We start from the raw sequence: 27,820 nt of genomic DNA, 5'->3' as shown, positions 1-27,820 counted from the left end.
ATTTCGATGAACAGGAAATTGTGCTGGGGCGAAATACTTCCCTCGGGGAATAAGTTTTCGCAGCTTTGTTCCGCACATAATTGTAAAAATATGCATTTGACAAGACGGTAATCCCATAAATGTGCCCGCCACACACAGTGGAAGGTAAACGTAAGATTAGTATTTCACACATGTTTAATCGAAAATGTTATGCGCGGCGGTTAAAAAAAATCCCTAATTATATCAGGATCTATGTACTGTACTACTGCAGTAGTATTACTACTTCCTCTACTACGCAGTATTTCCATGTACTGCACTGCCTTTGTCTTCAGTGACTGTGTTTACAGTTTGTCGTTGAGCTCAACCTGAGGTGAGGTTCCTCTAAACTATCGCACAGTAAATATCACGTGTATTTGAACATGTTTTGAAATGCAGTTTGCATCACTCATTGGCTCCAGCAGCTGGAGGCTAGTAGTAGGTAGGAGGAGGGGGGATGAGACAGCGGGAGGGGGATGCAAGGTTGACTGCAAACCTTTTTTTGTCTCTCTGTTTTTGCATGGGGGAGTTTAAAACGAGCAGAGATCGTCGCTGAGTGAGTGAAAAAAAAGAAAAAAGTTTGGCTCCAACTTTGAGTTTGTCCTGTGCAGAAAAGCAGCAGCACTTGGTGTGTCAACGTGCTTTTTACTCTTCCCAGATTGTTCACCACCATGCCACCCAAGAGAGACGCAGGTGCGACTGCAGCACAGCCACCCATTAAGATGATAAAGATCGATAACGTTACAGATGCACAAGAGTTTGGCTGTCATTCAGGCGAGGATAAGTTTAGGCTCCATGAAGAGGCCAGCTACTCACCTTATCCCAACAATGACGTGAGAGTTCATTGTTTAATTATCAGAATAAGTAACTTGTGTATAACTTGGATTTTTTTTATGTGTTCTTTTTCAACTCTTGTGGCAGCTTGACACTATTGAATTTGATGAAGACAATGTTGCAAGCCCGGGAATCAGAACAGACACCATCAGCCTTCTCATGAAAATAGAGCAGCTGCAGGCACAACTGAAATATGAACGCAGATGCAGAATTTTGGCTGAGAGAGAGCTGAGGGAACTCAAAGGTGGGTGGGAAAAATTAACTAATCAATCAATCAGTTAATTTATATCCTTTAAAAATACTGTCAGACCACATTAATATTCATTGTAGCACACACATTACTCTAACTAAACCTAACTGGTTTAGATGCTACAAGGACAAATCCGAATGAGTCATCCTGCATTTCTTTGTATTTTTCTTCCTGGGAGTTAGACCTTCTTGTAATTTTTTTAAAAAGTGGAAGAGCAGGAAGCTCTTTCACCAAAGTTTTTCTTTGGTCACTGGTTGCTTTTTCACTCATTTTCAGTTGAGTTCTTATACTTGCCAATTCCAAGGAAATCCTTTGTCTTTGTTAATCCACTTAAGACTGACCTATGAATCATTCAAGCATAAAAAGGCACCCAAGTGAGGAGACGAATCAGTGTTTTGACTACACTTTCCAGACAACTTAGCAAAGAGTTCATTTTAAATTGTATCTTTGTTACTAGCAGCCTGTGGCGAAAAGCATGTAATTTGTTCCCATTTCTTTAGTTAAATGAACTGAATATGCCAAAGATAATTTATGTTGATGGGCATAAAATTGTATTTTTGTACCATCATGGTAATTCTCACAGAGCTATTAGCTTAAAAGTTGGTACATCTCAACATGGTGGGAAGTGTGTCCTTATAGAACTTGTGGAGAATTTGTTCTGGATAAGCAGAGGACAAAAGAAGTGTTAGAAAAATATCTACAGTATGTGAAAGTCATGTCCTTAATAATTAGGAAAAAAGCCAGAAAAGATCTGAGGAGATGCATCTGGCCTTTCAGTTGATCCATCTACTGTTCACTGAAGCCTCATCACAAACAGTCTCAGCTGGAGGGTGGCTGTCAAGAAGCCATGCGTAAGGAAGGAAATGGGTATGGAAAATTTGAATTTGCCAAACTTTTGTGAGCAGAAGAACAGCGAGGTACCATTTGGAAAATTTCTGATTGGCAACAGCTTCATTTTTTTTATACTGACAATGATTCCAAACACACAGTCATGGATTGGCCTTGACAGAGCAAATATTACTGAAGCAGTGCGTGACAGAGAAAACAGAAAGAAACAAAAGGCAGCCAACATCCAAAGAAGAGCTTTGAGCTTCTTTCAAGAAGCCAGGAGAACTTTTCCTGAAGATTACTTAAGGGAATTTCTTAACAACAATGACAAGAACAGGGCCTTATTAAAATTTAAATGTCAAATGTTGAGTATTCGTCTGTGTAACTGTCTAGTGCATTGATAACATGTGCGGAAGGAAAAATTGGATCCCGTCAGTCTTTTTAGTTTTCTGTCTGAGTTTATGCTGTAAACATAAAATGAAATAATTTATCTGATGAATATCTTCACCATGTGTCGGATTTACTTCAGTGGTTTGTAACGTTTTTCAGAGATGAACACTCTCATGATGCAGATGAGGCACACGGCACATGAACTGCGGGTCACCCTGGATCATGTTCTCCACGGAGGCGAAGGAGCAGTTGCGCCACAAAACTCTGATGAGACTATCTCTTTCCTGACTGAGCCTGAGGCAGAAATGAGAGCGCTTCATAATATACCAGAGGTCAACGCTCCTGTGTGCTGTAGACTTTGTACTTTCTTTGTATAACTGAGTTGGCAGATTGATCAGTTCATTAACATTTTGTTATCTTAGAAGAAGTTTTATGTCATTGGTGCTCATTTGAAATGTTCATTGTTTTTAAGCTCAGGCAGGCTAGCACTAATTTGTTATTTTATAAATGGTTAATTTGGGATCAAACACCAATGAAATGTAATGTTTTTATAAAAGATATTTCTTTTTCTTTGTAGGATGACCACAATTTCATCTATCTCTCAGAGAATCTTCGAGTGCCAAAAAATCTTTATGAGCGCATTGCAGAAATTGCAGACTACAAGAAGTACACTTCAGCCCTGCTCATGATACTTTTTGACAGAGAAACGCTGGCCACCCACTCTCTGCAGGGCCGTAGGAATACCTTTACGGGAGAGGATTGCCACAAGCCACAGCTCCCACCTGAGATTTTGAAAAGTTTAATCGGTAAATCAAGGAACACTAAGGATGCCTTAGAAACATTAGCCTTCTTTGTAAATGCTGTATATGGTGATTGAAAAAAGTGTTGGCCCCCTTCCCGATTTCCTATTTTTTGTATGTTTGTCACACTTTAACGTTTCAGATCATCGAACAAATTTGAAAATCAGACAAACATAACACAATTACACAATTAAACACAAAATGGAGTTTCTATATGAAGATTTTTATTATTAAGAGGAAAATAATACAAAACTACATGGCCCTGTATGAAAAAGTGATTGCCCCCTAAAACTACTAACTGGTTGGTGCCGCCCTTAGCAGCAACAGCTACAATCAAGCATTAGCGATAACTGGCATGCCTTTTGAGCATGAACCACCTTTTTAAGGTCATGCCACAGCATCTCAATCGGATTTATGTCAGGACTTTGACTGGGTCTCTCCAAAGCCTTTATTTTGTTTTTCTTAAGCAATTCAGAGGTGGACCTGCTGGTGTATTTTGGATCATTGTGCTTGAATAGTGCTTCAGCTTGAGGTCAGAAACAGACCTTCTCCTTCAGGATTTTTTGTAGACAGCAGAATTCTATGGCATTATTTTTGTGCCACTATTCTGAGCGCACATAAAAAGAGTTTGCAGGTGCAAGTGTTGTATTTTGAGGAGAAATTTATTTTGAGCGAAGAAAAGCTGAATTTGAGTGAACAAAATTCATTGCTGCGTGCAAAAAAAAGTGTTTCAGTGTTTGCGATTATCCACACACACACAACAGCAGCCCCTCTCGCTCAGTTTTTGCATTTGCGCTCGCTCGCAATGTGTTGCTCGCGCTCTCAACATTTCTGCCCGTGTGCGCTCAGCTTGGATTTTTTTGCATCCAAGTCTGTGATTGGCTGGTTTTGTGGCACAAATATAACGGTGTAGAGAAAGAGTTGAGCGCGCACGGGCAGAAAGGTTGAGAGCGCGAGTAACACGTTGAGAGCGCGAGTAACACGTTGAGAGCGCGAGCAACACGTTGAGAGCAAGCGCAAATGCAAAAACTGAGCGAGAGGGGCTGCTATTGTGTGTTTGTGTGTGTGGATAATAGCAAACACTGAAATACATTTTTTTTTTTTGCATGCAGCAATGAGTTTTGTTCACTCAAATTTAGCTTTTCTTCGCTCAAAATAAATTTCTCCTCAAAATGCAACACTTGCACCTGCAAACTTTTTTTTACGTGCGCTCAAAAAATTTTTTTCCGTGCGCTCAGAATAGTGGCACAAAAATAACGCCATAGAATTCATGGTTCCATTTATCACAGCAAGTCTTCCAGGTCCTAAAGCAGCAAAACAGCCCCAGACCATCACACTGCCACCACTATATTTTACTGCCAGTATGATCATTTTCTGAAATGAAAGATGAGATGAAGATGCAATGGGACACATGCTTCTAAAAATGTCAGCATTTGTTCTTGTCAGTCCACAGAGTATTTCCCCTAAATTCTTGAGGAACATCAAGATGTTTTCAGGCAAATATGAGCCGAGTCTTTGTGTTCTTTTTGGTCAGCAGTGGTTTTCTCCTTGAACTCTCCCACGGATGGCATTTTTGCCCAGTCTCTTTATTATTGTTGAATCATGAACTCTGACCTTAACTGAGACATGTGAAGCTTGTGGTTCCATAATATTGTCCTGGATGAGTCATTGGTGTGCTCTTGGAGTAATCTTGGTAGGCCAGTCACTGCTGGGAAGCTTCACCACTTTTCCAAGTTTTTCCATTTGTGTGTAATGGCTCTCACTCTGGTTCACTGGAGTCCCAAAGCCTTAGAAATGTCTTTGTAACCCTTTCCAGACTGATGAATATCTCTGACTTTGTTTCTCAAGTGATTTCTTGATTCAACAGGTCTGCCAGTATTCAGGCCTGGGTGTCTGTAGTAAAACACTTTCCAAAACAATGATTAACAAAACAAGAATCATAGTAAATTTGTGATTTAACAAGAGGGGGCATTACTTCTGAAACAGATCTGAAACATAGAGGTGTGACAAATATGCAAAACACTAGAAAATCAGGAAGAAGGCAAACACTTTTTCACACCACTGTACGTACTAATTTGATAACCAGAGGTTTCTGTTTCTTTCCTGCAGATCATGTGGCAGCCAAGTTCAGTGTTGACAGCAGCCAAATAAAAACCGCAATCCGCACAAAGTTGAACAATGAGGATAAATTATTGAAGAAGAGACTGGGGTTGGGTAAAACAGAAAACAGAGCTAATGCTGAGCAAAGCTTTTGCCAAGATGCCTCGCTTCTGCCCGACGACGGAGCAATGACAAGTGACTCTCAGTTATAGTCCTTCACCTCTGTCTTCATCCGTTGGTCACACGTATTTCATGTCTGATAGAAATAGGTCACAGATTGCCTTTTTTATCCACTATAGTTCATTCAGCATTAAAATCTAGTTCTTTATTTTTTAAGAATGATAAGTATTTATATTTTTACGTTGACAGCAGTTAATGTCTGTTAGATTGTTTTCACCTTGAGTGTCACATGGTGTCCACACCCAGACGTTCGATAGCGCTATACACTGCCACATATGTAATCATTAATACTGTAAACAAGTGTTCTTATTTAGGTTTTCTTACTGTATTTAAGAGAGTGGTTATAAGTTAATAACCTTTTAAGCTAGAATCAGTCAGTCAGCTGACCTTTACACGTGTGAGTAGGACAGGGATCTCACTTTTGCCCTGTTGTTCATTCCAACTTGTGCATTGCAGGTAATTTCAAGGTATACTGTATGTGATAACTGTTTCAAAATGTTTGTCATGTGTTTTCTGTGCTTCACTCTAACAAACAATAAAGTTTTGCAGCTGATATTTTTTCAGTTATTTGAATCTTTCTTCCATCAGCACAGTAACCTACAGTATTGTTTCCTCCTCAGCCAACAGATGTCAGTACTGACCCCTGTTTCCCCTGTTGTAGTATTGATCTACTCCGCTGAAAGGTGACTGTTACTTAAGTAAACAAAAAAAGAAAAGAAAGAAACTCGGTTAACTAAATTAAGGAAGTACTGTGTGTTAAATGGTAAATGAGTCATTACATTCAAGCAATACACCAGTGTCCTCGTTCTCTGGAGCTATGAAGAGAATAGAGGAGCAAGTGTAAGAACAAGAACAGTGTGTAACAGTCACAGCCACATACTGACTGACTGATGAACGACAGTGTGTGTGGGACATGGTTAATGTCAGTGGGAGGCGGTTTGATGCAGTCATCTTCGCTTGAAAGATGTGATTTGGACAACCAAAGGCTGGCTCCTCGCCCCCCCCCCCCCCCTCCCTCGGGCTAGCTGGGCTGTCTCAGTGGACTCACAGCACATCACCTCTCTCCGATACCCTCAGTCCTCCCAGGGGTCCTCTGTCAAGCCTCAAAAGCCTTTTTTTTCCTGTCGGAAATCAGCTGTTTTCATGAGAAGTTGCAACACAGCAGGATAGTTCCTGGTGGACCATTATGCACCTGCAGCAACACCTGAGTACTGAATTTGATGCTTTTCAAAGTTTCTGAAATATCAGAGTGTTTTGGAAGATTTCTAGTTTACAAGAACTTTTTAAGGACCAATTTTCAAAATGAAAGTGCTTTGATGTAAGTATATAGCTATTTGATTATATAACACTTAACTATGATGTGAAAGAATATATATTATTCTATTTGTTTGGTTCATTGCTTAAAGTAAAATGCAAAGTAAAGTAAAGCATTTCACTTTCATATTTACTTATTTCATTGATTTATTTTGTTCTATCAGATCAAATGACTGAGACGTTTGTGTAACACTTCCTGAAATTGTTAGAATTTGTTTAGCAGATTTCACTGACACTGCCTTAATGGGTTTTTTCTTAAAGTTGAGCAAGTTTAACACCAAGTTGAGCCATGCCAGAAATAAAAAAGTCTCTCAAATTATGTCATTCAGAAAAACTGGATAGATAATGCTAGTTAAGAATATAACTGTGCATCAATTCATAGGGTTCACTACACATTTAAAACCCACAAAGTCCAAGTACATTACAAGCTGATGAAATGTTGCCTTCTAGTGAATTTATTATAATGAATGAATGAATGAAATTATTAACCTAAACTTATGAACTTTCAGCATTTCAACATACTGTAGCACATGGATGGAATTTTGCAGCTGCATGTTGAAGTGTCATTCATTTTGTATCAGAATGAGCTGAGTTAACAGTTATTGGAGACCTCATTTTTAAATCTAATTAAAATTGGTCAACACTTTCAGTTTCTTGCGTTAAGTTTGAACTCTTTAAAACCTATTTGTGCAATTCAAATTCAACAGAAAAGTCAGATAATGGAATAAATGCTCATTACTAACATTATGCAAGCTTAAATACATCAAAATGGTTCTTAAGACCTTTTTTGGCTTTTAAAAAGGATTTATTTGAAAAACCAAGAGGAGCGATAAAATCAGACAGAAGTATTAAACATAGATGTAAAATAACTACAAATGTTTTGGAGAATCAAATAAAGTGAAACTGAGCAGTGGCTAGAAAAGGTAAACCTGTTCAGAAGTCATTTGTGGACTGAAGAACATCACATGCTGGGCTGCAACTGGAACATGATGAGAACGAGGACAGCCTTACATAATGTGTATGAGAATGTACATGTACTAGTCCTTCCTGGGGATAAATCTCAGTGCAAACGTGGCATGCCAATAGCTGTCCACCATAGAAGATTACAGCGGCAGAGAGAATCAGTGGATAACCAGTGGATAGAGAGCACATGTATTTAGGACACAGCGTCCTCCACAGCCTGAAACCTGATTATGATTATGAGAACAAGATAGTTAGATACATTTATGGGGGAGGCACATGAAGGGCAGCACAGACGTGAAAGTAAATGTAAACGGATTAATGTTACATTTGTTACATTGTTTTATATACTATTTCTAGATTGCTCGGTGATTAGGGGTCAGGCGTGTTCTGGTTTAAGGTCTCCTCTTTGATGGTATGGTGAAGGGTGACACTGAACACATACTAATCAATGCAGGCAGTTCACTGCAGCTGGGCTAAAACAAGCATGCTCATTATCTTTCATTTCTAAAGGATGGGGATGGATGGAGGAGAAACACAGTGTCCTCCATGAATTATTCCCATTGATCATGTTTCTCCCTCACTATAGATACAAAATGGCATAAACAGCCTAACTAATAAGGTGAACGTCTGTGTGTTTTGATGAAGGTTGTAGTGAGTACTCCTGGATGTTTGTATTTATATATCACACTGCAGAGTATGTCAGATACAGTTAGTGTGATGAGTTATGATCAATTTGACAACAAATGTAATATTGTACGTTAAAAACTGTTGTATGTAATGCCTTCTGTGGCTCTGGATGTGCTTTTTTAAATGGCTAATGCCATTGTTGTGATGTCATTAGGGTTATCTCAACTCATGCCTTGAGACTACATATGGCTTTAGGAATGCAGGTTTAAAGTTGGAAAGATGTTTAGAATTTATCATTCAGAAATGATCTAATAGGTATTAAATAACCCCCTTAACAGTGCTTTGTGTAACTTATAGCGTGTATTGTTAACATTCTTTGTCCTTACTGTAATCAATATAGCTACTTGTGAAAAGGCCCGTTCCTATCAAAGAACCTGCAAACAATTATCACCCAGCTGCAGGCTATCTGAGCTCTGGAGAGCATTTTAAAGATTTTCAGCCTAAAGCTGTTCTGTTTTAGTTTGCCCTCAACTACCATCGTCATTTTAAGCTAAAGCAGTTAACTGTTTGAGACAAATTACAAAGGGCTCAGTGCAGATAAAATGAGCAACTACTGGGTGAATACAGACGAGGATTTAGCAAAACTTATTGGAAAGTAGCTCCAAATTTGCGAAATAATACGTAATGCTTTACTAGAAAGTGTTTCCACTGTGCAAAAGTAAAGCCATCTGATGCAAATGAAAAGATGCAAAATTTGCCATTGATATATTTATCCTTTTCTTCATTTTGTCTTTACAGAAGTGAGGTGTATTTCTTTTGATGTCTGAAGAACTTTTTAGCTTCGTCGCTTAACAATGGGAGCCACTGGAATACAGATCTTAACTCGTTCTTTATTATGAATCATGGAAGAGTACAGTTCATTTGTGACTGAGTACAATGAAAGCACTGCCGCTTGGCCAATAGAGCCTTCTGCACCCAGCAGACACTTAGGAAATGTTCCCAGCCCACAAACACGTCTCAAGGACCTCATGGGATTATTTTTCATGGTGACCCTAAATTTTCTTGCACTTCTGGCCAACACTGCTGTTCTTGTGGTTGTCATCAAAGCCCCTCATCTCAGGAAATTTGTATTTTTGTGCCATCTTTGTGCAGTGGACCTTCTGTGTGCCATCTTGATCATGCCACTCGGGATTGTGTCCAGCTCGGGGTACTTTGCTGGTGTGGTGTTCACTATGCTGGAGTGCCAGATCTATGTCTTCCTCAATGTAATCCTCATAGCAGCCTCCATCTTCACCATCACAGCTATTAGCGTGGAGCGTTATTACTACATTGTTCACCCCATGCGATATGAGGTCAAGATGACGCTGAAGCTGACTGCAGCTGTGATGGTGATAGTGTGGGTCGCTTCTGCAGGGCTGGGATTGTCTACTGTGTTTGGATGGCCGTCTTATGGCAGCCTGACCTCCGTCAGTGCAGCACACTGCTCACTGTACTGGAGCAACAGTGACCACAGGCGTATTTTCTCTGTGCTCTTCAGTGTCACCTGTTTCTGTCTGCCAGCAGTTGTGATTTTTGCTGTCTACTGTAATATCTACAAAGTGGCCCGTGTGGCTGCCCGGCAACATGGACCTCTGCCCTCCTGGACAAACAGTCAACTGAAGCATCGCTCTGACTCAATAAACAGTCAGACTACCATCATTACAACTCGCAATGCCCCACGCAGGATTACCCGAGAACGGCCTTTCGGGGGTGGTAAGGCTGCTCTTACTCTGGTGGTCATTGTTGGGCAGTTTCTAATCTGCTGGCTGCCTTATTTTGCCTTCCACCTTCATTTGATACTTGATGCAACACCCCAGATCCCCGATGACCTGGAGGAAACTGTCACCTGGCTGGCATATTCGTCATTTGCTATTAACCCTTTTTTCTATGGGCTTCTAAATCGGCAGATTAGGGAAGAGCTTTGTAAACTAAGGCGCTGCTACTCGACTCGGCCAATGGAATTGCCAGCGTCCAGCCAGGAGGGCTCGGGTCATGAGAACTTCTTGCAGTTTCTCAACAGGACCAGCTGCAGTTTAGAGACACGTCCAAGCTTTGCTACTCCCAGTTCTCTGGATTATACTGGGCAGACTGGTTTCAGGATACCAGGACAGATTCCAGAGGAGTTCAGTTAGATTTTGCTCTACTGTACCTCAGTGTTGTGCCACAAATAATTGAAAGTTTGGGGGATTAAGTTATTTAAAGATCATATGCAATACGACAAGCAAATTTTTGCAGACAGTAATAACAAGTGAGAGACAGCATACAGAAAAAAACTGTTTTCGTCTTTGAATCGTTTCTATAAAGATTCAAAGAAGTACTAAATGGACTTTTAAAAAAAGCATTGTTACTGTGGTGAAACAAGCCTTAACGAGTCCTTAAAGATCACTTTAATTTTATTAGCTAGCCTAAAGTAAAGTTACTCTTTATCTACAATCAATAGTTCTGTTTTATGAAAATGAATCAACACAAGTAATTATTACACAATCAAATGTTGTCCTATTGTATTTATATTCCAGGAATTTATGTAAATGTTATTTATTATACACAAACAGGAGGAAATATTTGTTTTGTTCAAGGATATTTTATTTCTTATCAATTTAAATGTGAAAATAAATTTCTGGCATTTTAATAATGTTGATAAACAATGTTTGTACATTAGAAATAAGTATGAGATTTATATAAAACTTTTTTTTAGCATGTTGGTCTAAAATCGGATCTACTTTATTCTCTGGTGAAAGATGTTCAGGATTATATACAGTTATGTAAACTGCATGTCTTCATTTCTTCTTCATGTTTTGTATTCTGTTAACATTAACTAATATACCACATAGTTAATTAATCTCACAGAAACAGCCTCTAAGAGTGCACTGGGGCTGCTAGGCTGTTGTGACCATGATTCAACAGCCAACCCAAGTCCTTCAGGCATATTGTTAAGGTTTGCTTGAGTTTACTTTCTGCAAGAGATAACTAATACGTGCCTAAAGACACTCATTTGCCCAATTTATGTTCGACAGTTTGTCTCAGGACAGACATTGTGGGTTTGAATTTATGGTTTCTGACCTCCGTGCCCTCCCTGTGCCCACTTATGAAAGCACTGTAAGTAAAATTGAGCCCAGTTAAAACATCATTATATAAGCAGAAAATGCCATTTCATAATAGATGAAGTGGTTGTCTCTAATAACATTTAATATGAGTACATGAGCAGATTAACAGCAAAGAATTTGTAATTTTCTGTATTTACTTACAATCAGCTTGGCAATTGACTTCTGGTGTATGAAGTTATTCTTATTAAACTTTGATGTTTATTTATTTAGATAAGTCATTAGAGACAGTTTAATGTTTCTGATGATTTGTCTGTTGTGAATATTTTGAGGCTATGCACAGCTTTCCCACAGAGATTAGACTTTTGGGATAACATCAGGCAGACATGCTTATGTGGACAAATGAAAAGATAAACCAGTAAGCCAATAAATTAAATACATGGTGATTTGCAGAGATCTTAAAGAGAGAAATAACAATTGGAAGAGTGACAACTGCATACTGAAAGGCAGCAGAACAGATAACTCCTCAACACACACAATACACAAAATGTAATAAGACACATGCACACACACACATGCACGCATACACGCATACACACAGTAACTGAAATCCAGTTTATAGACATCTAGATATGTTAAAAGTGAGATAACGCTGCCTTTTTACAAAATGCCCATCCCCACAAGTTTGAAGGCATTTTTGAGGCTCAAATGTGGTTTTAGTTACAATTAGGTTATGGTTACGTTTAGGCTAAGGGTCAGGGCTAGGAAATCGTTTTTGAAGGTTAGAGTTAGGGTAGGCAGCTAGGGAAAGTATTTTCTCAATTAGATGTGCTCACTAAGATATGTGTGCGTGTGTATAATTAACAAAATGCAATGACTTTCAAAACATTTAGATCCCTACATTTATCGGAAAATACAGTATAAAGATAAAAAGACAAGAGGCAAAGCTGGACGTGGCAGAGTTGCTAAGATTTTTGTGATCAGGATGGACAGCATTAGAAGTGAGTATATCTGAGAGACACCTCAGCTTGAGTCTTTTGGAGACAAAGAGACAAGGGTGAAATGGTTTGGACATGCGCAGAAGAGGGACAGTGAATATACTGCACAAGGGCTGTTAACTATGGAGGTGTCAGACAAGAAGAAAAGAAGAAGGCCACAGAGGAGTTTTACGGGTGCAGTGGAGGAGGGCATGCAGATCGTTGCCCTGACAGAAAACTATGCCAAGAACAGGGTGAGATAGAAGCAGATGATCCAATTTGGTCACCCATGATGTGAGCAACTTAAAGAAGAACGTGAAGAAGCAAAGAGATAAGTGATGATAAAATGCTGCTGATTGATGAAAGAAAAATAAAATACATTTTGAACTTGATACCAGAAACACATTTAAGAATGAAAAAGAGCTTAAAAATGCTTAAGAAGCTATTAAAGAGTGTGTGGGATAAATAGTTCAATGTGAAATTGCAAAGGATTCGAGGATTTATAGTTCATCCCATCATTAAAGGATTTACAGAATCCAGAGAAATGAATACACACAGGACAAGCTAGATAACCAATATTGAATGTTTGTGACCTTTGGCCCTTATGTCACACTTCATAAAATCATATGACGAGACACGTCTGGTCTCAGGAACCGTTGGTAATAAAGGTGGTTCAGGTGAGCTTTCATTGAAAGTCCACAAAGGAAAGAGACGACTGGACAAAGAGGACCAAAGGACTATTGGATCTTAAAAAGCTCCCTTATCCATCAGGGATTACCACAGCAGATCCACATGTTTGATTTGGAATTAGATTTTAGTTTCTTGGGTTGTTTTTTTTAAATGATGTCCCTCCTGCCACAGCCCGACTTTGTGTACTCTCTCAGAATTAAACAGGCTTCACTTGTTAGGAGAATGTGCAAACCACGACAGTGTTTGTGTGCTACAAAGTAACACATCACTTTGTATTAGATATAATAATGTTTTAAGTAATAATTTGTAATGTGTTAAGACAAGTAACACATTACAAATTATCACATTACTTTGTAGCGCATCAGCTCATCACATTACATTTTTCACTAACACATTACAGTAATGCATTACTGTAATCAATTCAGTAATTACATTACATTTGAAATAAAATTACTTGCATTACAAAGTTGTCTGACTGGCAGTTATCTGCATGCTGGGTAAATACAGTTCCACCCAGCATGGATTCCTGCACTTGCACTGTACAGGAGGAGGAAAATCACAGGGTGACACAGTCATACTGCTTAACAATTAAATAACATTTAATATGTAATACATTACTGTACTGAATAGTAAGTATGCTGAAAAGACTTAAAATTCTTCCCTTTCTATACCCAGTGCTGTTTGTTTGCTGGAAGGCCTGCTTTGGTGTTTCACAAAAGGATGAATGATGCTCTGACATAATAATGGGAGAATCACTTCAGAAGAATCAAAGGGAGAAGGTTTGATTGATGGTGCTGTCAGATGGTGCGAAACAAATTATTTTGCCAGAACTTCCTCTTATACAGTAACAGCATTTTCCTAGAGTTTCCTCAGAAGTGCATACAAACTAACACAACAGGTATTTAACCTTGTTCGCAGTGCTCACAGAGCATAACCTCCTGCCCAGTTTATTCACAATCGATAGAATAATTACTGTCCAAAAGCAGGAAAGAATGTAAAACAAACAAAGCTATTGATAAACTTGATTGACTTATAGAAAGCCACATTAAACACTCAATAAATTGTTTTGTTTTTTAATTTAAAAAAAATAATAATTTAAAAAGAGAAAAAAGTAAATGGATTCAAAATTCAGATTATTCTGACATTTAAAATGGCAATTTCTTTCCTTCATTTCATTTCCATTTCTGCTCTGCATTTCCTTTTTGAACTGGCTTTAATGAGTCATTTCACTTTCTGCTGTTACGCTCTCCATTTAGCCTCTCAAACCAAAGGAACACAGATTAGCTGTGTGATAGGATGTAAGGAGTTCTGCAAATTGGCTGCAAATTGACACATCTGGTCAAATTATGCAAAATAAAATAATTCACTCAGATAATCCTGCTTAGAGAGCAGCAGCAAGAGCAACAGTGCTTCACTGACATGAAGTCCTCTTGGCATAATGTAGATGGTTAGCAACCAGCTGTTTTTCATGGAACTAGTTCTGTCGAATCTACTATATTTGAACCAGTGTTGCCAAATGCTTTATTTTTATATATATTTTTTATATTTTAAGCTTAGGTTCCAGCCCCCCTGGGACCCCAAACTGAATAAACAGAAAAGAACTGACTGGATGGATATTTTAAGCTTTTCTGTTATATAGTCATGCCAAGTGTTGGGGATGCCGGTGCTTCGTATCAGAGCTGCTTTGCTGACCTGCAGATGTTCATACATGATACTGTGGGAATCATGACATAACGGTCAGTCTGACCTATTGTGCTGAAAACAGCTGGACCGGCAGGTGCTGAGAAGAAACACTGTCTGACATCTCTTGTGCCCCACATAAAATGCTACTGCTGGCAGAAAAGGATCTGAGCTTCAGCTGGCGTTAAAATATTAGATTATTTAAAGCAAACATAATATTTCTCCACTCAGTGACATGAATTTCTTTATTGTGAGTCTGTGATTTGCACAGTTTTTCCTCTATTTTAGTCTATAAGGGAAAATGTGATAATGCAGCATTCTTCCACATAATATTTTCTTTTACAAGTCTTGGACACAACATGCATGATCACATTTGATTTAAGTTGTGACAAAATAGTACTGTCTGTCTTTGTTTATCCTACTAGTCTGAAGTAGGTGGACATCAGTTAAAAAGAGGATTTCACGTAATTCCACGCGGCAGCTGGGATTTAGCAAAATTTGACTCAGAATGTAATGACAGTTGCCTGGCTGTGTGAGTATGTTCCTGGGTCACTCTCGACCAAATCTGATCAAACCACGTCTACACAGCCCTCATATAAAAGGTTTACTAAACAGGAAACAGGAAGCTAAAAAATCAACACCATCAGAGATGAGGTGATGGTTCACGTGGTCCTCTGCAGTGAAGTCTTCATGAAATCTGCACCTGACTATGGGGGCTGGGCCCTCTGACGCTTCACTTCATTTAGAAGGATGAATAAAAGAAAGTCCAAAAGAGCATTTGATTTGCTGCTCTGTATCAGAGCTGTGACTGGAGGCTAGTGTGCTGCTCTACGTGTGTTGCAAAGCAATATTATCGTCCTTGAACCCTTAAACCCTCATAATAATAAAATCTGAAAATAACCTTTTCTCCTAAATTTTTCTTTCTCTATTTTTAGCTTTAAATTTACCTGTTTGAAAATACCTAAACTGTGACACCATTTCTTTACAGTGTTTTGTACTCCATGCAATTTATATAAAAAGAAAGTAAGTAGTGTAATTTGTTATATAAAAAGTATAAATCATGTTCCAACTATTACATACAAGTTTATTTAAAAATATGTTTCAGTAAACATGACAAAGACAGTACTGCTCCCAATTATTTGTTTATTAGCTGAAGCTTATCTTATCTTGCAAGCCCTCAGAATTGTAGCCTTGGGGTAAGAATAGCATTATTCAGTGAGCTGGGATATTCGTGTTTCTTTTTCTATCTTTCCCTCATGGTTGCTTCTCCCCTCTCTCCCTATCTGGCTGCTTCACACATGCACTCACCGTCTGCTGACCTCACCTGTGAAGCCGGAAACAAACAAACCCCATCTGGTGAAGTGTGCAGTCCATTAGCATACCATTGTCTCCTGCACCAACACAGGAAATTCACTGCCATCCATACACTGTGTTCTCTCTCTATCTCCATCCAGCAGGCAGAAATTATCATTACCATGGAGACCGTAGAGTGCTCATCACAGAGTAGAGCACTTATCCCCAACTCTGAACAAATGTACAGTTTGTTACATACTCGACAGCAGGTTGTTACGTAGTGCCATGTTCATTCAGTCTTTCAGATCAGGCTTGGCTTTTTCCCCCATTTTATTTGTTTCTTTAAACTGTTTTTCAGGATTGAAAAGAGCAAAACTTTTTAATGCATTACTCTTAATATTGATCAAGATATGATTACTCAATTTTTATGTGCTTTTTTTTTCTTTTTTTTTGGACATAAAGGTAAAGGGTGATAAAAGTTACAAAAGCCATCATCCATTTACAGCCATTAGAGACAATCTACCATTTCATACTGCAAAAGTTTAATTCATTCAACCACATATTTACATTTAGAATATTGTGCAACCGCTTGGTCAGAACACCATCTACAACCGTCAAGCCACTTATATACAATTGTCTAATTAAACTTTGGATAGGAAGTCAGAAAGCTGCTATGTTCTTAAGAAATTAAATATGTTAAGTTTTGGTCCTTATATTTAATTTGCTCATCTTAAACTCATTTAGTTTTGAGCCAGGGAACCCATGGAGTGTCTGGTTGGAACTGTGGGCTGCCATTATGTAAATCCTGATGTATGCACTGTGATAGCCCCTGTTAGAGTTAATGAATGCAACTGGAAGCTCCTGGCCCATCTCTAAAAGCTGGCTGCCTCAGTTTTTGCTCTCTCTCCATCCACCCAGCACCATGCTATTTGCCTTGCTGATATAAGCTTCTTTTATTTTAGGTTCTACATTGTACAACATCATACACCAATATTTACTGTATAGATTTTGTTTCTTACTATCTCTTGTGTATGTGTTGCTTAGTTTTGTGTATCTTATATGGTCTGATTGGATGAGTATTTGACCTACTGATAGCAGTGAACCACGATGTAAATATTACTTGTACAGAACTGGATAGCATTTCAGTGTTTAGATTAGGAACAGGCAAAGATAAGTAGTTAATTTCCATAAAAGGCCAGATAGGGGCAGTGTTGTCTCGTAGTTAAAGGCTTTTTAGATGCAGAAGTAATGGAGCCTATGAATAACATTTTAGAATCAGCATGACAGGAATTCCAGTATCACTGCATATGTTCGGTTGAAATCCTTTTTAGTTCTGCATCTCTGCCTTGTTGTATTACAAACAACTAAAGTAAAAGATGAAGGAAATCATTTAGTTTCAGTCTATGATACTGTAAGGTCATTGCAATGCACGGATTCCTGAATTGATTTTTTTTTATTGTTTACAGTTGCCAGTTAAATAAAGCTGAATTGACCTTTATACTTTAGTGTCTGTCTGTCCCACTTGGGCGTATCAGTGTATACAGAGCTATCTCTGTTCATGCCCATAGTATTTATATCCTCCTCCCATATCTTCCCACAGCAGAGGAAAATGATCTTCACTTGAAAGACCATCTGCAAATACCACCCAGGGCACTGTAACGTTCCCAATATAACCTCCCGGCACAGCCGGCTGGGCTGTTCCAGTCAATGGCCTCACACAGTCTGGAGTGTTACTAATGTAACAATTTCCCACTCTGTTTTTCTTTGGTTGTGCTTTTTTTTTTGCATTTAATTAACACCATGATGAAAGGGGACGATTCAGAGGAAGTGGATATAGATTTGGGGGACTCCAGTGACCCTGAAGACTTTGAAAATGGGGAGCAACGTGAGACACTGTGGAAGGCCTCTCCTGCTATGGAAGAGGAGGAAAACATTCACACGTCTACACTAGTGGAAATCAGTGATACCAAGCCGCTGATTAATGCAAGAGACCCCCGAGGTATCAATGACTGCCTTAAGGTATTGCATTCTTTCTGCAGTAGCTCTATTAAACTTTATCTCATGGTCTATCTGTACATTTGTCATGCTGCACATTAGCTGAAAAAAACAGAAAGCACTTAAATATTCTTTAGGTGACGTTTGAGGATGTTATAGCTGAGCCGGTATCAGTGCGGAGCGGTGACAGAGTGTGGATCTGGAGCCATGCCCTGTTCGAGGTGTCTAGGATTTGGATTTACCGGATAGTCACAATATTTTTGGCCATTCCTGTGTCAATAATCTCTGGACTCCTGTTCGCCATCCTCAGCTGTCTTCATATCTGGTAGGTTTAGATTCGGACCTCTAGGTTAGTAATTAAGATTTTTGTTTTCAATTAAAGTAATGTACAGGTGACCTTTTGTGACCGCTTATTGAGCCTGCACACACAACAGTGAAAGAATGCATTACTATACATTTTAATCTTTCCCCAGTACACATCATACTGTGGTATAGCAGCATGAACTAGACAAATTTTTTCTTCAGCTTGATTTTTTTTCCCAACCATCATAAAAGACTAAGCCTTCCTAAGACTGACACATACAGCTGCGGTCAGAGAATATAACATCCTCCTCCATAATGGTTGTTATAATTATAAACTGACACAGAAATGAACCATGCCAACATAAGTGCATTTTGCCTCTGTTGGGTGGCTCCCTAAATTGGCACATGGTCATCAAAACATATCCGAACCTCCGGCCTCGAGGCTAAAGAGCCACCTGACCCCTCTGGAGATGAGACAAGAATCTGAGAAATATTGATGGGGAAAATTTTTCTATAATGCTATTAAAGTGTCACTCCATGGGCGATAGCTTCCGTGGCCTGGAGGGAGCTTTCAAATCGCTCAAAGAAATGACCTCGATGATGTCAATTAAAACCTTGTGGTTATGTGAAGTCTGAAAGACATGACTGCTGAAAGGTGGGATGGGTCTGATTCAAGCCCCCCTCCAATTTTGTTTTGGGAAGCCAGGTGTTTTCCGAGCTTTTCTGCATTAGGATAACTTTAAGATGCCATATAAGTACTAATCTCTTCACTTCATTGTTGAGAAACAAAGTGTTATAGCAGAGTGTTATATATTAATTCAACATGAGAAATTAGAAATAGGAAATTATTACTGTTACATATTAAAACAAACATTTTTGTGTTCTCTTCTATGACAGGTTGGTTAGTCCCTGTATCCAGTGTCTCCTTATTGGCACTCGCTGGCTGCAGAGCCTATGGAGCATTGTCCTTGGTGTCATTGTACAGCCTTTTCTCACAAGTGCTGGAAAATGTTGTGGTGGCTTCAGCATTCACCTGGCCAAAGAATGAGACTCACATGTGAGAAGCACTTCAAGACTGCAAATGCTCATTGACATGGACAAGTGCACTTACTGTTGTGTGGTCACGTGGACCCAAACCAAGCAGCATTTAAAAAAAAATACTTTATCCAAAATGTAACACCCATTATTTATAGCTATTATTAAAGTTCGATAGTATCTGCTGAGACTTGAAGTAAAAAATCAATGGTGACGCAATTCTTCGTTTCACATTCGGGATGTGAAACCATTTTAGTGACTCTTTTTGCTCAGCATGTAGTTCTTTTTTCACTCTGAGGGATTATAGTTTAAGAAATGCATGCAGAAATCATTTTTTGCAATTTGAATATTACATAATATGTAATAGAGTTTGGGCTTTTCAAGATCTAGGTTTGAGGATGTATGAAAAGGGGCTTTAACAATACTTTGTCTAGTCAGAAAAAAAGAGTTCAGTTACCTTGTACCAAGTGTTGAAATGAGTTCTACTTTGTCAATGAAAAAATATTTGATTGTGCAAATATCTTTCATTTCACAATTATAATTACTGGACATGAGCTTCTCCTCTATCACGGCTCAGTTGTGGTCATAGAGAAAGAAACGTTATAATTGTTAAAGGTTTAGCATTGAACAGAATATCAAGAATATGTTTCTGAATAATAATAATTAATATTTGATGTATTGTCCTGGAAGGAAATGAAAGTAAAAGACATGGTTTAATATGGTTTTTAAACTAATACACTTTTAGACTTATTGTTGATATTAAAAAGACATTATTAAAGCATTTTTCAAATACAACGATGATATGCTCTTTTGTTGCAACATCCCTAATATAAGGTTAAGTTTTCCTGTGTCATCTCTTTATCTTCTTGCTTGAAGACAAATGACCATGCAGGGAGATACTGTATATCCAGTTAGTTATTGTGATGTGTCAAGATTGCCTACAGTACATTTAGCAATTTGAGGCAGCAAACACTTGATTGAAATAGGTGTTTCTGATGTCACTCTTCCACTCCCACAGCTGTCACTAACAACAGGCAGGAACAGATGTGCAGTGGCATCCACATTCACACGACAGAGATCGACTTCACTGGCACACTTTATTGTTGCAGAAATCCATGCACATCAGAATTTACTGTGGCATATGCTATGTCTAAGAGAAATCTCTGTTAGATATAATATCTATAGACAGACAGGATGGCAGAAAGTGGACAGATAACTATCATTCATGACTTATGAAATTTACTGTGTGATGGTATTGGACCAATTACGTATTTGCAGATTTATTTCCACACTGATTTGAGCTTTTGAGGGAAAAAAAGTCTTTGTGTCTTATAAGTGTGAATTATGAAACTTTGGTTGGTTTGGAGGGTTCAATCTTCAGGTCAAATTAGTATAACTTCACCCGAATCACAAATCAGAGCACTTTCCCTCTCGCAGACAGACTGTTTTTTATTTGACAGCTCTACTGCTGACACTAATGCCCCAACCCTTTTATATAATCCCCTCCTCCACCTTAAAGCTTCTCCCTGTGGAGGCTATACACTACAATGTTTTCTTTGACAATTCACAACAAACATATATGAATAAACGTAGCTGACCTTTCACATCACACATTACATATTACCTTACCTTTACACATATTTTTTGTTGCAAAGAAAGATGAAAATGATAACAAATTCTTTTTAAATTTTACATCACATTTTGTTCAAATTCTATACACGATATATATAAAACACCATTTGTACTGTTTTCTGTCACCAGTGGGTGCAGGGTGTCATCTGGACAGGAAGTTTACATTGTCAGTTTAGCTCGATTCAAAATGTTACAGAAAAAATGTGCAGCAATAGCCAGCACACTGCCTCTGTAGTCAGTTAAATGGGTGAAATGGGTAGCTGTATGAGTGCTAGATTACTTGATTGCACGAAGCTTGCATGCCTTTTAGCTGGCTTTTCAGTGTACCATACTGGATGTGCGTGAGAGGCTCCTCTGACTGTTGGTGTTCTTGTTAACGTAAGTGGAGGAGCCCCTTTTGTGTCTGCACTGTTGATCACAGCTGCACGAGCATTCTGTCAGGTACCGTCGACAGCAGCAGAAGAAACACTGCATCAGGTCATGGAATAGGTGACCCGCGAAGAACATGTAAATCCACGGGTTACAGCAGCTATTGAGACTGGCTAGCAACATTGCAATGATGAAAGCCATGTCTAGGAAGACGGAGAGAAACAAGAACATGTAAGAGGTTATTTTGAAAGACTTTTTTTTCCCTCTTCATACATTCTTCTTTTAGTCTGTTATTTCCCAGAAAAGCCACAACCAACATTGAACTGACTCTACTAACAAATATCAGCTGTGTAGCTCGACTGATCTTATCCAGATGATATTAAAAACATATGAGTGACACGCAGCGTTAAACTGGATAACATGTTTTGTCATAAACATGACCATTGGCACAATAATTTACAACCACATTGGCGTTCAGTCCTACAGATATATTTACCAAATAATTTGAAACAAATACATACCCAACAAATACACTGTCTTCCTGTTTTAAATTGTGTATTTTTGAAACTTTCTTTTAATACTTTAGTAGCAAACTACTTTTTTTTAAAGATTTTGATCATCTGTAGAAACCACCAGATGTGAGAATTATAGCTACAAACAGTGCAGAGAAGCGTTAAGAGACAAACTAACACGTATCTAGTTGTCAGCTTTTCACTGCATTTGCTGACAGTGATGAAAATAAAGATGGGAAAAATACCAGACCTTGCCACCATGAATAAAATGAACAGTTTAGAAAGAAGAAGTGGGTTGATCTTTAAAAAGACTAGCAAGTCTTTCCCCATCACAGTAAGATGTAATCACTCGATGCTTAGGTTTGAAAGTTTGTTTATTCATAAGTTGTTCAAGCTTCACGAGGCTCTAGGAAGGGTAATGGCAATTTATTACTTGAGCCAACACTTTTAGTTTGTATTTAAATATCTGAACAACTACTTTATAGTCTAACAACTTAAACACCCTGCTTTTTCATCAAGCCCCACCATCTGATGTAATATTTTAGGATAGCATATCTAATAGTGTGGTTGATAATCTTTTAGGTCACTAAAAGTACTGGGTTGGGGTCATAAAACCCAGTAAAACCACTGGGGCCCTTTTTAATGCTTAATTTCATGTATGTATTGTAAATCTGTCAATCTGATGTACTTATTGTATACCCACATTATTCATACAGAATTATATTAGCTGACAAGCTAATGCAATTCAGACTTCCTCCTCCAAAAAACATTTTGGATCATAAAAATGAAACATGGTAGCTGCTGGATGCCTCACAGATAGAACTTTAGGTTGCTTGAAAACAAATATGACGAACAGCTTCGATTAAAAGAACCTGTCCTTGGTGGAAAAAATACAGCTTTTTTTTTTCATTCACTCAATTGATTACATTCCAATTATTAGAGCCCTGGAGTACACTGAATAAGCACATAATCTGAAAAGTGGAAAGAGGACAATTTCCAAGTCCCCCCTCTTTATCCTAAATAGGGTGAGAGAGATTTAGAGCTTGCTGGCGTCAGTCCTCAAGCACTGACCCATTCTCTTCCCTGTACTCTGAGTCCCCACAGTACTTTGCTTTATTGTGAGAGGTGTGCCAACCAAATGGCCCATCAAAATTCTGAAAAGTGTTTAACAGCCTGCCCAGAGTTGTAAAATCATTTGGTGCAAGAAATCCTAGCCACTGGAAATACAGAGGGGAAAAAAACTGAAAATGACAGCATTCAACTTTTCCTTTTTATATTGGTACAATGCATTCATCACTTTCTGAAATGAAAGAAAAACATTTATCTTAACTCCTTTTCAGCATTGTGATTTACTGCTCTTTTCAGGAGAAATATAAAGGATGAGATGTCAACTTCAAAAACAGAGCTGCTGTCACTTTGTGGAAGAACAGGCTCTATATCAAAGATAAGTTTGAGGATAAAAAGTTAAGAAAACATTGCAGGAGTGCAAGAAGCCACATTCTCCTCCATTATCAGTGAATCCTTTGGAAGTTTTACAGTGTGATGTTATGACTGAAGTGCAGGCCCTGGAAAAAAGTTCACAGGTTTCATGCTGGATCAAATGCCCTGATAAACACGACCTTCATGGAGTCTTAACCCATGTGGCATTACTTCAAAGAGACTGCAATGAGTCAGAAAATATAGAGAATCTAAATTATCTTTACTTTTGCATATAGATTTGCACAGAGACTTTCCTTGGAAAAGTATTTTTTGAAATCTAAAAGAATTTGATGTGCACTGAAACCACAAAGCCTGATTTAAATTCAATCTGTTGTCTGCCTCTCATAAAACTGCTCCAGTTCCACAAATTATACTGATGTATTAAGCCCCACTGTATTTTTGTTATGCCCTGTAAATAGTACCAGAGGCAGACCAGTCACTCACTCTTATGATTTACTTATGCAAGCATGACTATATGTCAAAGGAATTTTTTGTAACCCTCTACTGATTTATAAAATTTTTGAGCTCCTTAAGCAATGCTTTCTTACTTGCTTCAAGTTAAAAAGTATAATTACAATTAAAAAGGCTTTTTAAAATTTACCAGAGTGGGAACAGTAGAGAAATGATTCTACAATAACAGTCTGCTGATAAGATAATAATATGTGCAACACCGAAAGAGGCTTCCCCGCTGCTTGCATGACAGACAGAGACGTGGCAAAGATTAAGTCAGTGGTAGGTTTGGAAACCCTTCTCCAGTCCTTGGCTTGGCTTTGTTCGTAATAAAAAAGACTGATCAATTTAAAGTGATTGCACTGTTCGTTCCCCTATTCTGCATTATTATTTGGATTTACAAATATTAAATATATGCTTAATATTAGAGTGTTAAATCCGGTAACATTGCTATCCCACTGAGTTATAAAGAAGGAAACAAGTTTTTATTGTGGCTGCTTAATGGCAAAATATATGTGTAACTTTTTTCAATTATTGTTCAGGTGTATTTATTGAGAAACAGATGATACTGCTTGACCTGAGTAAACCAAGAAGATGAAGACAGAAAAAATTTTGAAAGTTGATATAATATATGAATGTGAGACCAACATAAATTTTCTTTATTTCTAAAGTTTTATTCTTTATTTCTAAGCCACTAAACGTACTTTTTGTGTCCACAGATAATACTTATATTGCTAAATGCACTCTGACAAAAAATACTTCAATACTTCAAGCAATCTGGAGTCCCTAATATAACACAGCCTTCTGGGATTTTTTTTCTTTTTAGATATATTTTAAATGTAATTTGTGCTTGTTTGACACATTTTTGGCCTTGGTATTTTTTATTTTTTTTAAATGAGAGCAACAGGAAAATGATTATTCTGGGGGGAAAGTCTGGCCACCAAAACATTGATTGGAATCTCTGAAAGCTCTGAATGCACATTTGTGGATGTTTTTAAGATAATGCAGCTTGAATGTCTACTTTAATGGCAAACTGACAAGATCTGAGGAGTATATCTGAACAAACAGTTCAATTAAATGGATATTAGACAAAATAGCACTGGGAATTGAGACAGAAACGCTTTGATGTTCTGGTACATTTACTCCCCTAGAGGCTCTGAGGTCTTTCTTCAAACTGATAACCACTGTGAATGTTACTCCCATCCATTTCTGTTTACTCTGGGGAAGTCTGATTTTAAACACCATTGTGTTGCCTTGAAAGAACGGCGGATTGCTTGTGCATTCCTAAAGATGTGTTGTGAGGTGGAAGAATGATTTTTGTTTGCGTGGGACACTTGTGGAACAGAATTTTTTTTTCCCTATTAAGTGCTTTTGGCAAGAAAAAAAAAATCAACACCATTAATCTTGGACAAAGACGACGCATTAGTCATTGTGTCACTAAGCACTTTGCCCACAATAGAAGGAAGAAAACGGCGTCATAAACCAATAAATATTGCCATTAATCAAAATGTGTAAACACTTTAAAAAGAAAAACTGTTATGGTAAAACGAAGGCCGTTGGGTGCGCTTTTACCTTCTCTTGGTGCAGCAGGATCCCATGCCGACCACATCTGGACAAAGAAAAAAGGAGTCCAGCACACAATATAAGCAAGTACCACTACAAATGTCATTTTTACTGTGCGGATCTTAGCCTTCGAAATGAGTCTCACGCTGCTCACACGAGAAAAGGGTTGGGCGCCTTTGGAGGGCCTTGGAGTGAGAGCCAGAAAGTGCTCCCTTCTGGTTTTTAGATTGAAATTCTCCCATATTTTAAAACATATCAAACCATAGCAGATGCTTAAAATGGCCACTGGGAAAATGTAAATGCTCAAACTCATCCAAGTGATGTATGCTTTGGCACCCCAAGGCTGCACGAAGTCCCCCCAGCAGTCATACACACCATTACCGACCTCCCTAAGAGAAAATATGTAAGCTTGAGGACTGCTGAATATCAGGCTGAGCATCCAAGAGGCGATCACACAGAAGCGGTCTTTTTTCTTGTGCACGGAGCGAAGTGGCTGGCAGACTGCCAAGCACCTGTCTATCGACATTAAAACCAGCATGTACGTAGACGCAAACATACCCACGACCTGGAGGTATTTCACCAACCTGCACAGCAAATCGGGTCCATAGAAGCGAAAAGTGATATCCCAGATGAGCTGAGGTAAAACCTGAAAGATTGCAACTACAAGGTCTGCGATGCTCAGGTGCTTCATGAAGTAATACATCCGAGACTGACTGTGCTTGGTGGTGTGAATAGCCCACAGGACGCACATATTGCCTGTCAGCGCGAGGAGCAGCACAAGGACCAGAACGGTAACTTCCACTTTAGCCACTTCTTCATTTCGTTTCAGAGGGTTCACCGTGGTGTTTCCTACGTAGCTTTCATTTTCACGACTTGAGCTGCTCCATGTGAGATTGTGAGACCAACTGTACTGCTCGCGTAAAAGGTCTTCCATCGTGCGTAAAAGCGCCACTTAGGCGCAGCCAGCAGTCACATCACAAACCCAGGTTCGGGACCTCTATCAGCTGTGTTAGCTTAGTTTCCCTACGTAATTTTCTGCCAGCACACCCCGCTATTATTATTATTATTTTCCCTTTCTGTTTAATAATCCGAACTCAGGACTGCAGTCTGCAGAGAGAAGGGAAAACATTATTATTGAAAACTCTTGGTCATTGCACTTTAATCTTTAAACTAATAAACAGTAAATTAACGAAATAACAGTATTTAAGTGATTATGTTCAAAAGGCGCTCACCCACTAAATCATCCTATCTTCTCTTAGGGACTTTGGAGCACCACTGTCCTCATCACTCGCTGCCTCCAGTTTGATGTCTGATCTACCGAAGCTCTGCTTGCTACCAGTGTCAGTAACCCCCTCCCCTCGTTTCATTTTCCTTCGAAGGAAACTGCTTACTTGGGTATGGACCTTATAGTTCTTTCTGTCTCGCTCTTCCTCCCCCATACGTTCACTTAGTGTAAGCTTTGACAATGTGAAATACTTTGAGCCAAATCATCCCAATAGCCTAAAAGCAGTGTCATTTTTGTTTCACAGTTTCACAGTTAGTGCTTTCAGCATCTACATTATTTAAAGCGAGCTGTTGTTGGAGTCCAAAAATTCCAGTCTGGACTATAAAGGTCAATATTTTCTCAAAGATACCGTATATGGAAAAGGATGTTATCTGGATGAATGCCATTATATATGGGATTGTGATGTGGTGCTGTAATTTGGCACTTTATGCTAAGGGTCTGTCAGGTAATAGCAAAAAGCATAATAACTGTGCAAGGGAAGTGACTCACTGAATCCAATTGCACATAAAGAATGTGGGTTGATGTCATTAATACCATCAAAAGTGCCCTTCACTCTCATGCAACAGTCAAAATGAATGTAGTCATTTTGTTTAAATGTCAGATATCCTACTTTTGATTCAGACTCCATGAAATCACTCTCATCCATTTTAAAGCAGTAATTTAATGTTTTATCATTTCTTTATAGAACAACCTTATAGCAATTCAATTCTGAAAAAAATCATTATATATTTCTGACATATTTTAGTTACTTAAAAACAATAACCGTGATTTCAGTGTATGAAGGTAATCTTATTTCATTAAAATCTTTACTTTCTTTATTAAATCCAGTGTTTCTTATTTGCTTCACTGCAAACGGGTCTCTTTTATTTTGACTCGATAAGAAATATTTATTGTTCTTAATGAACATGAACATGGGAACATCAGATGTACAGTATGAAAGACATTTGTTCCTTTCAGTTTATCTTAGAATAGGTGCAGATGAACACTTGCAGGTGTTCTATTGTCTGTTATCACTCAGCTGAACTGGCCTGTCTGAATTGCCTTGTCTGTTAAATTTAATCTAACCAGACATGTTGGCAGATTTCTCTGTCTCGCTCTTTTTTTTCCCATTTAAGTATCAGTACATGTAACCTACATGTTTTTGCTTTTGGCTCAACTAGTTGACCTAAGGCAATG

At 38.4% G+C, this 27,820-nt stretch overlaps 4 protein-coding genes across 11 annotated transcripts; 3 read left to right on the top strand and 1 right to left on the bottom strand.

Moving 5' to 3' along the window:
• The first annotated feature begins 36 nt into the window (after nucleotides 1-36).
• LOC113022272 (uncharacterized) lies at nucleotides 37-5,952 on the top strand. 7 transcript variants are annotated; one of them, XM_026167488.1, is made up of 7 exons: nucleotides 37-144; nucleotides 538-571; nucleotides 674-848; nucleotides 937-1,093; nucleotides 2,477-2,649; nucleotides 2,895-3,123; nucleotides 5,227-5,952. In XM_026167488.1, exons 1-7 carry the CDS (start codon nucleotides 120-122, stop codon nucleotides 5,427-5,429), a joined length of 996 nt encoding a protein of 331 aa, XP_026023273.1. In that variant the 5' UTR covers nucleotides 37-119; the 3' UTR covers nucleotides 5,430-5,952. The 7 variants fall into 7 exon arrangements, with proteins under 7 accessions (XP_026023273.1, XP_026023274.1, XP_026023279.1 ...); XM_026167489.1 differs by having other exon boundaries at nucleotides 38-144; nucleotides 559-571; XM_026167490.1 differs by lacking the exon at nucleotides 37-144 and adding an exon at nucleotides 166-349 and having other exon boundaries at nucleotides 559-571.
• Nucleotides 5,953-6,475: 523 nt separating this feature from the next.
• Nucleotides 6,476-10,597, top strand: LOC113021674 (probable G-protein coupled receptor). Its single transcript, XM_026166372.1, has 2 exons — nucleotides 6,476-6,715; nucleotides 9,100-10,597. Exon 2 carries the CDS (start codon nucleotides 9,204-9,206, stop codon nucleotides 10,470-10,472), a length of 1,269 nt encoding a protein of 422 aa, XP_026022157.1. The 5' UTR covers nucleotides 6,476-6,715; nucleotides 9,100-9,203; the 3' UTR covers nucleotides 10,473-10,597.
• A 7,033-nt stretch (nucleotides 10,598-17,630) lies between these two features.
• cav4a (caveolin 4a) lies at nucleotides 17,631-20,149 on the top strand. Its single transcript, XM_026166371.1, has 3 exons — nucleotides 17,631-18,040; nucleotides 18,154-18,341; nucleotides 19,217-20,149. The coding sequence occupies exons 1-3, from the start codon at nucleotides 17,822-17,824 to the stop codon at nucleotides 19,365-19,367; spliced, it is 558 nt and encodes a 185-aa protein (XP_026022156.1). The 5' UTR covers nucleotides 17,631-17,821; the 3' UTR covers nucleotides 19,368-20,149.
• Nucleotides 20,150-20,273: 124 nt separating this feature from the next.
• On the bottom strand, nucleotides 20,274-26,748 carry LOC113022270 (isotocin receptor-like). 2 transcript variants are annotated; one of them, XM_026167486.1, is made up of 3 exons: nucleotides 26,592-26,748; nucleotides 25,369-26,466; nucleotides 20,274-21,558 (listed from the first exon to the last, which is right to left on the bottom strand). In XM_026167486.1, the coding sequence occupies exons 2-3, from the start codon at nucleotides 26,291-26,293 to the stop codon at nucleotides 21,305-21,307; spliced, it is 1,179 nt and encodes a 392-aa protein (XP_026023271.1). In that variant the 5' UTR covers nucleotides 26,294-26,466; nucleotides 26,592-26,748; the 3' UTR covers nucleotides 20,274-21,304. The 2 variants fall into 2 exon arrangements, with proteins under 2 accessions (XP_026023271.1, XP_026023272.1); XM_026167487.1 differs by having other exon boundaries at nucleotides 26,596-26,748.
• Between the last annotated feature and the right edge of the window lie 1,072 nt (nucleotides 26,749-27,820).

This window comes from Astatotilapia calliptera, chromosome 5, assembly GCF_900246225.1.
Source record: "Astatotilapia calliptera chromosome 5, fAstCal1.2, whole genome shotgun sequence".
Lineage (NCBI taxonomy): Eukaryota > Metazoa > Chordata > Actinopteri > Cichliformes > Cichlidae > Astatotilapia > Astatotilapia calliptera.
The sequence above is the reverse complement of the archived record's forward strand: the minus strand, read 5'-3'. Positions and strand labels throughout refer to the sequence as shown.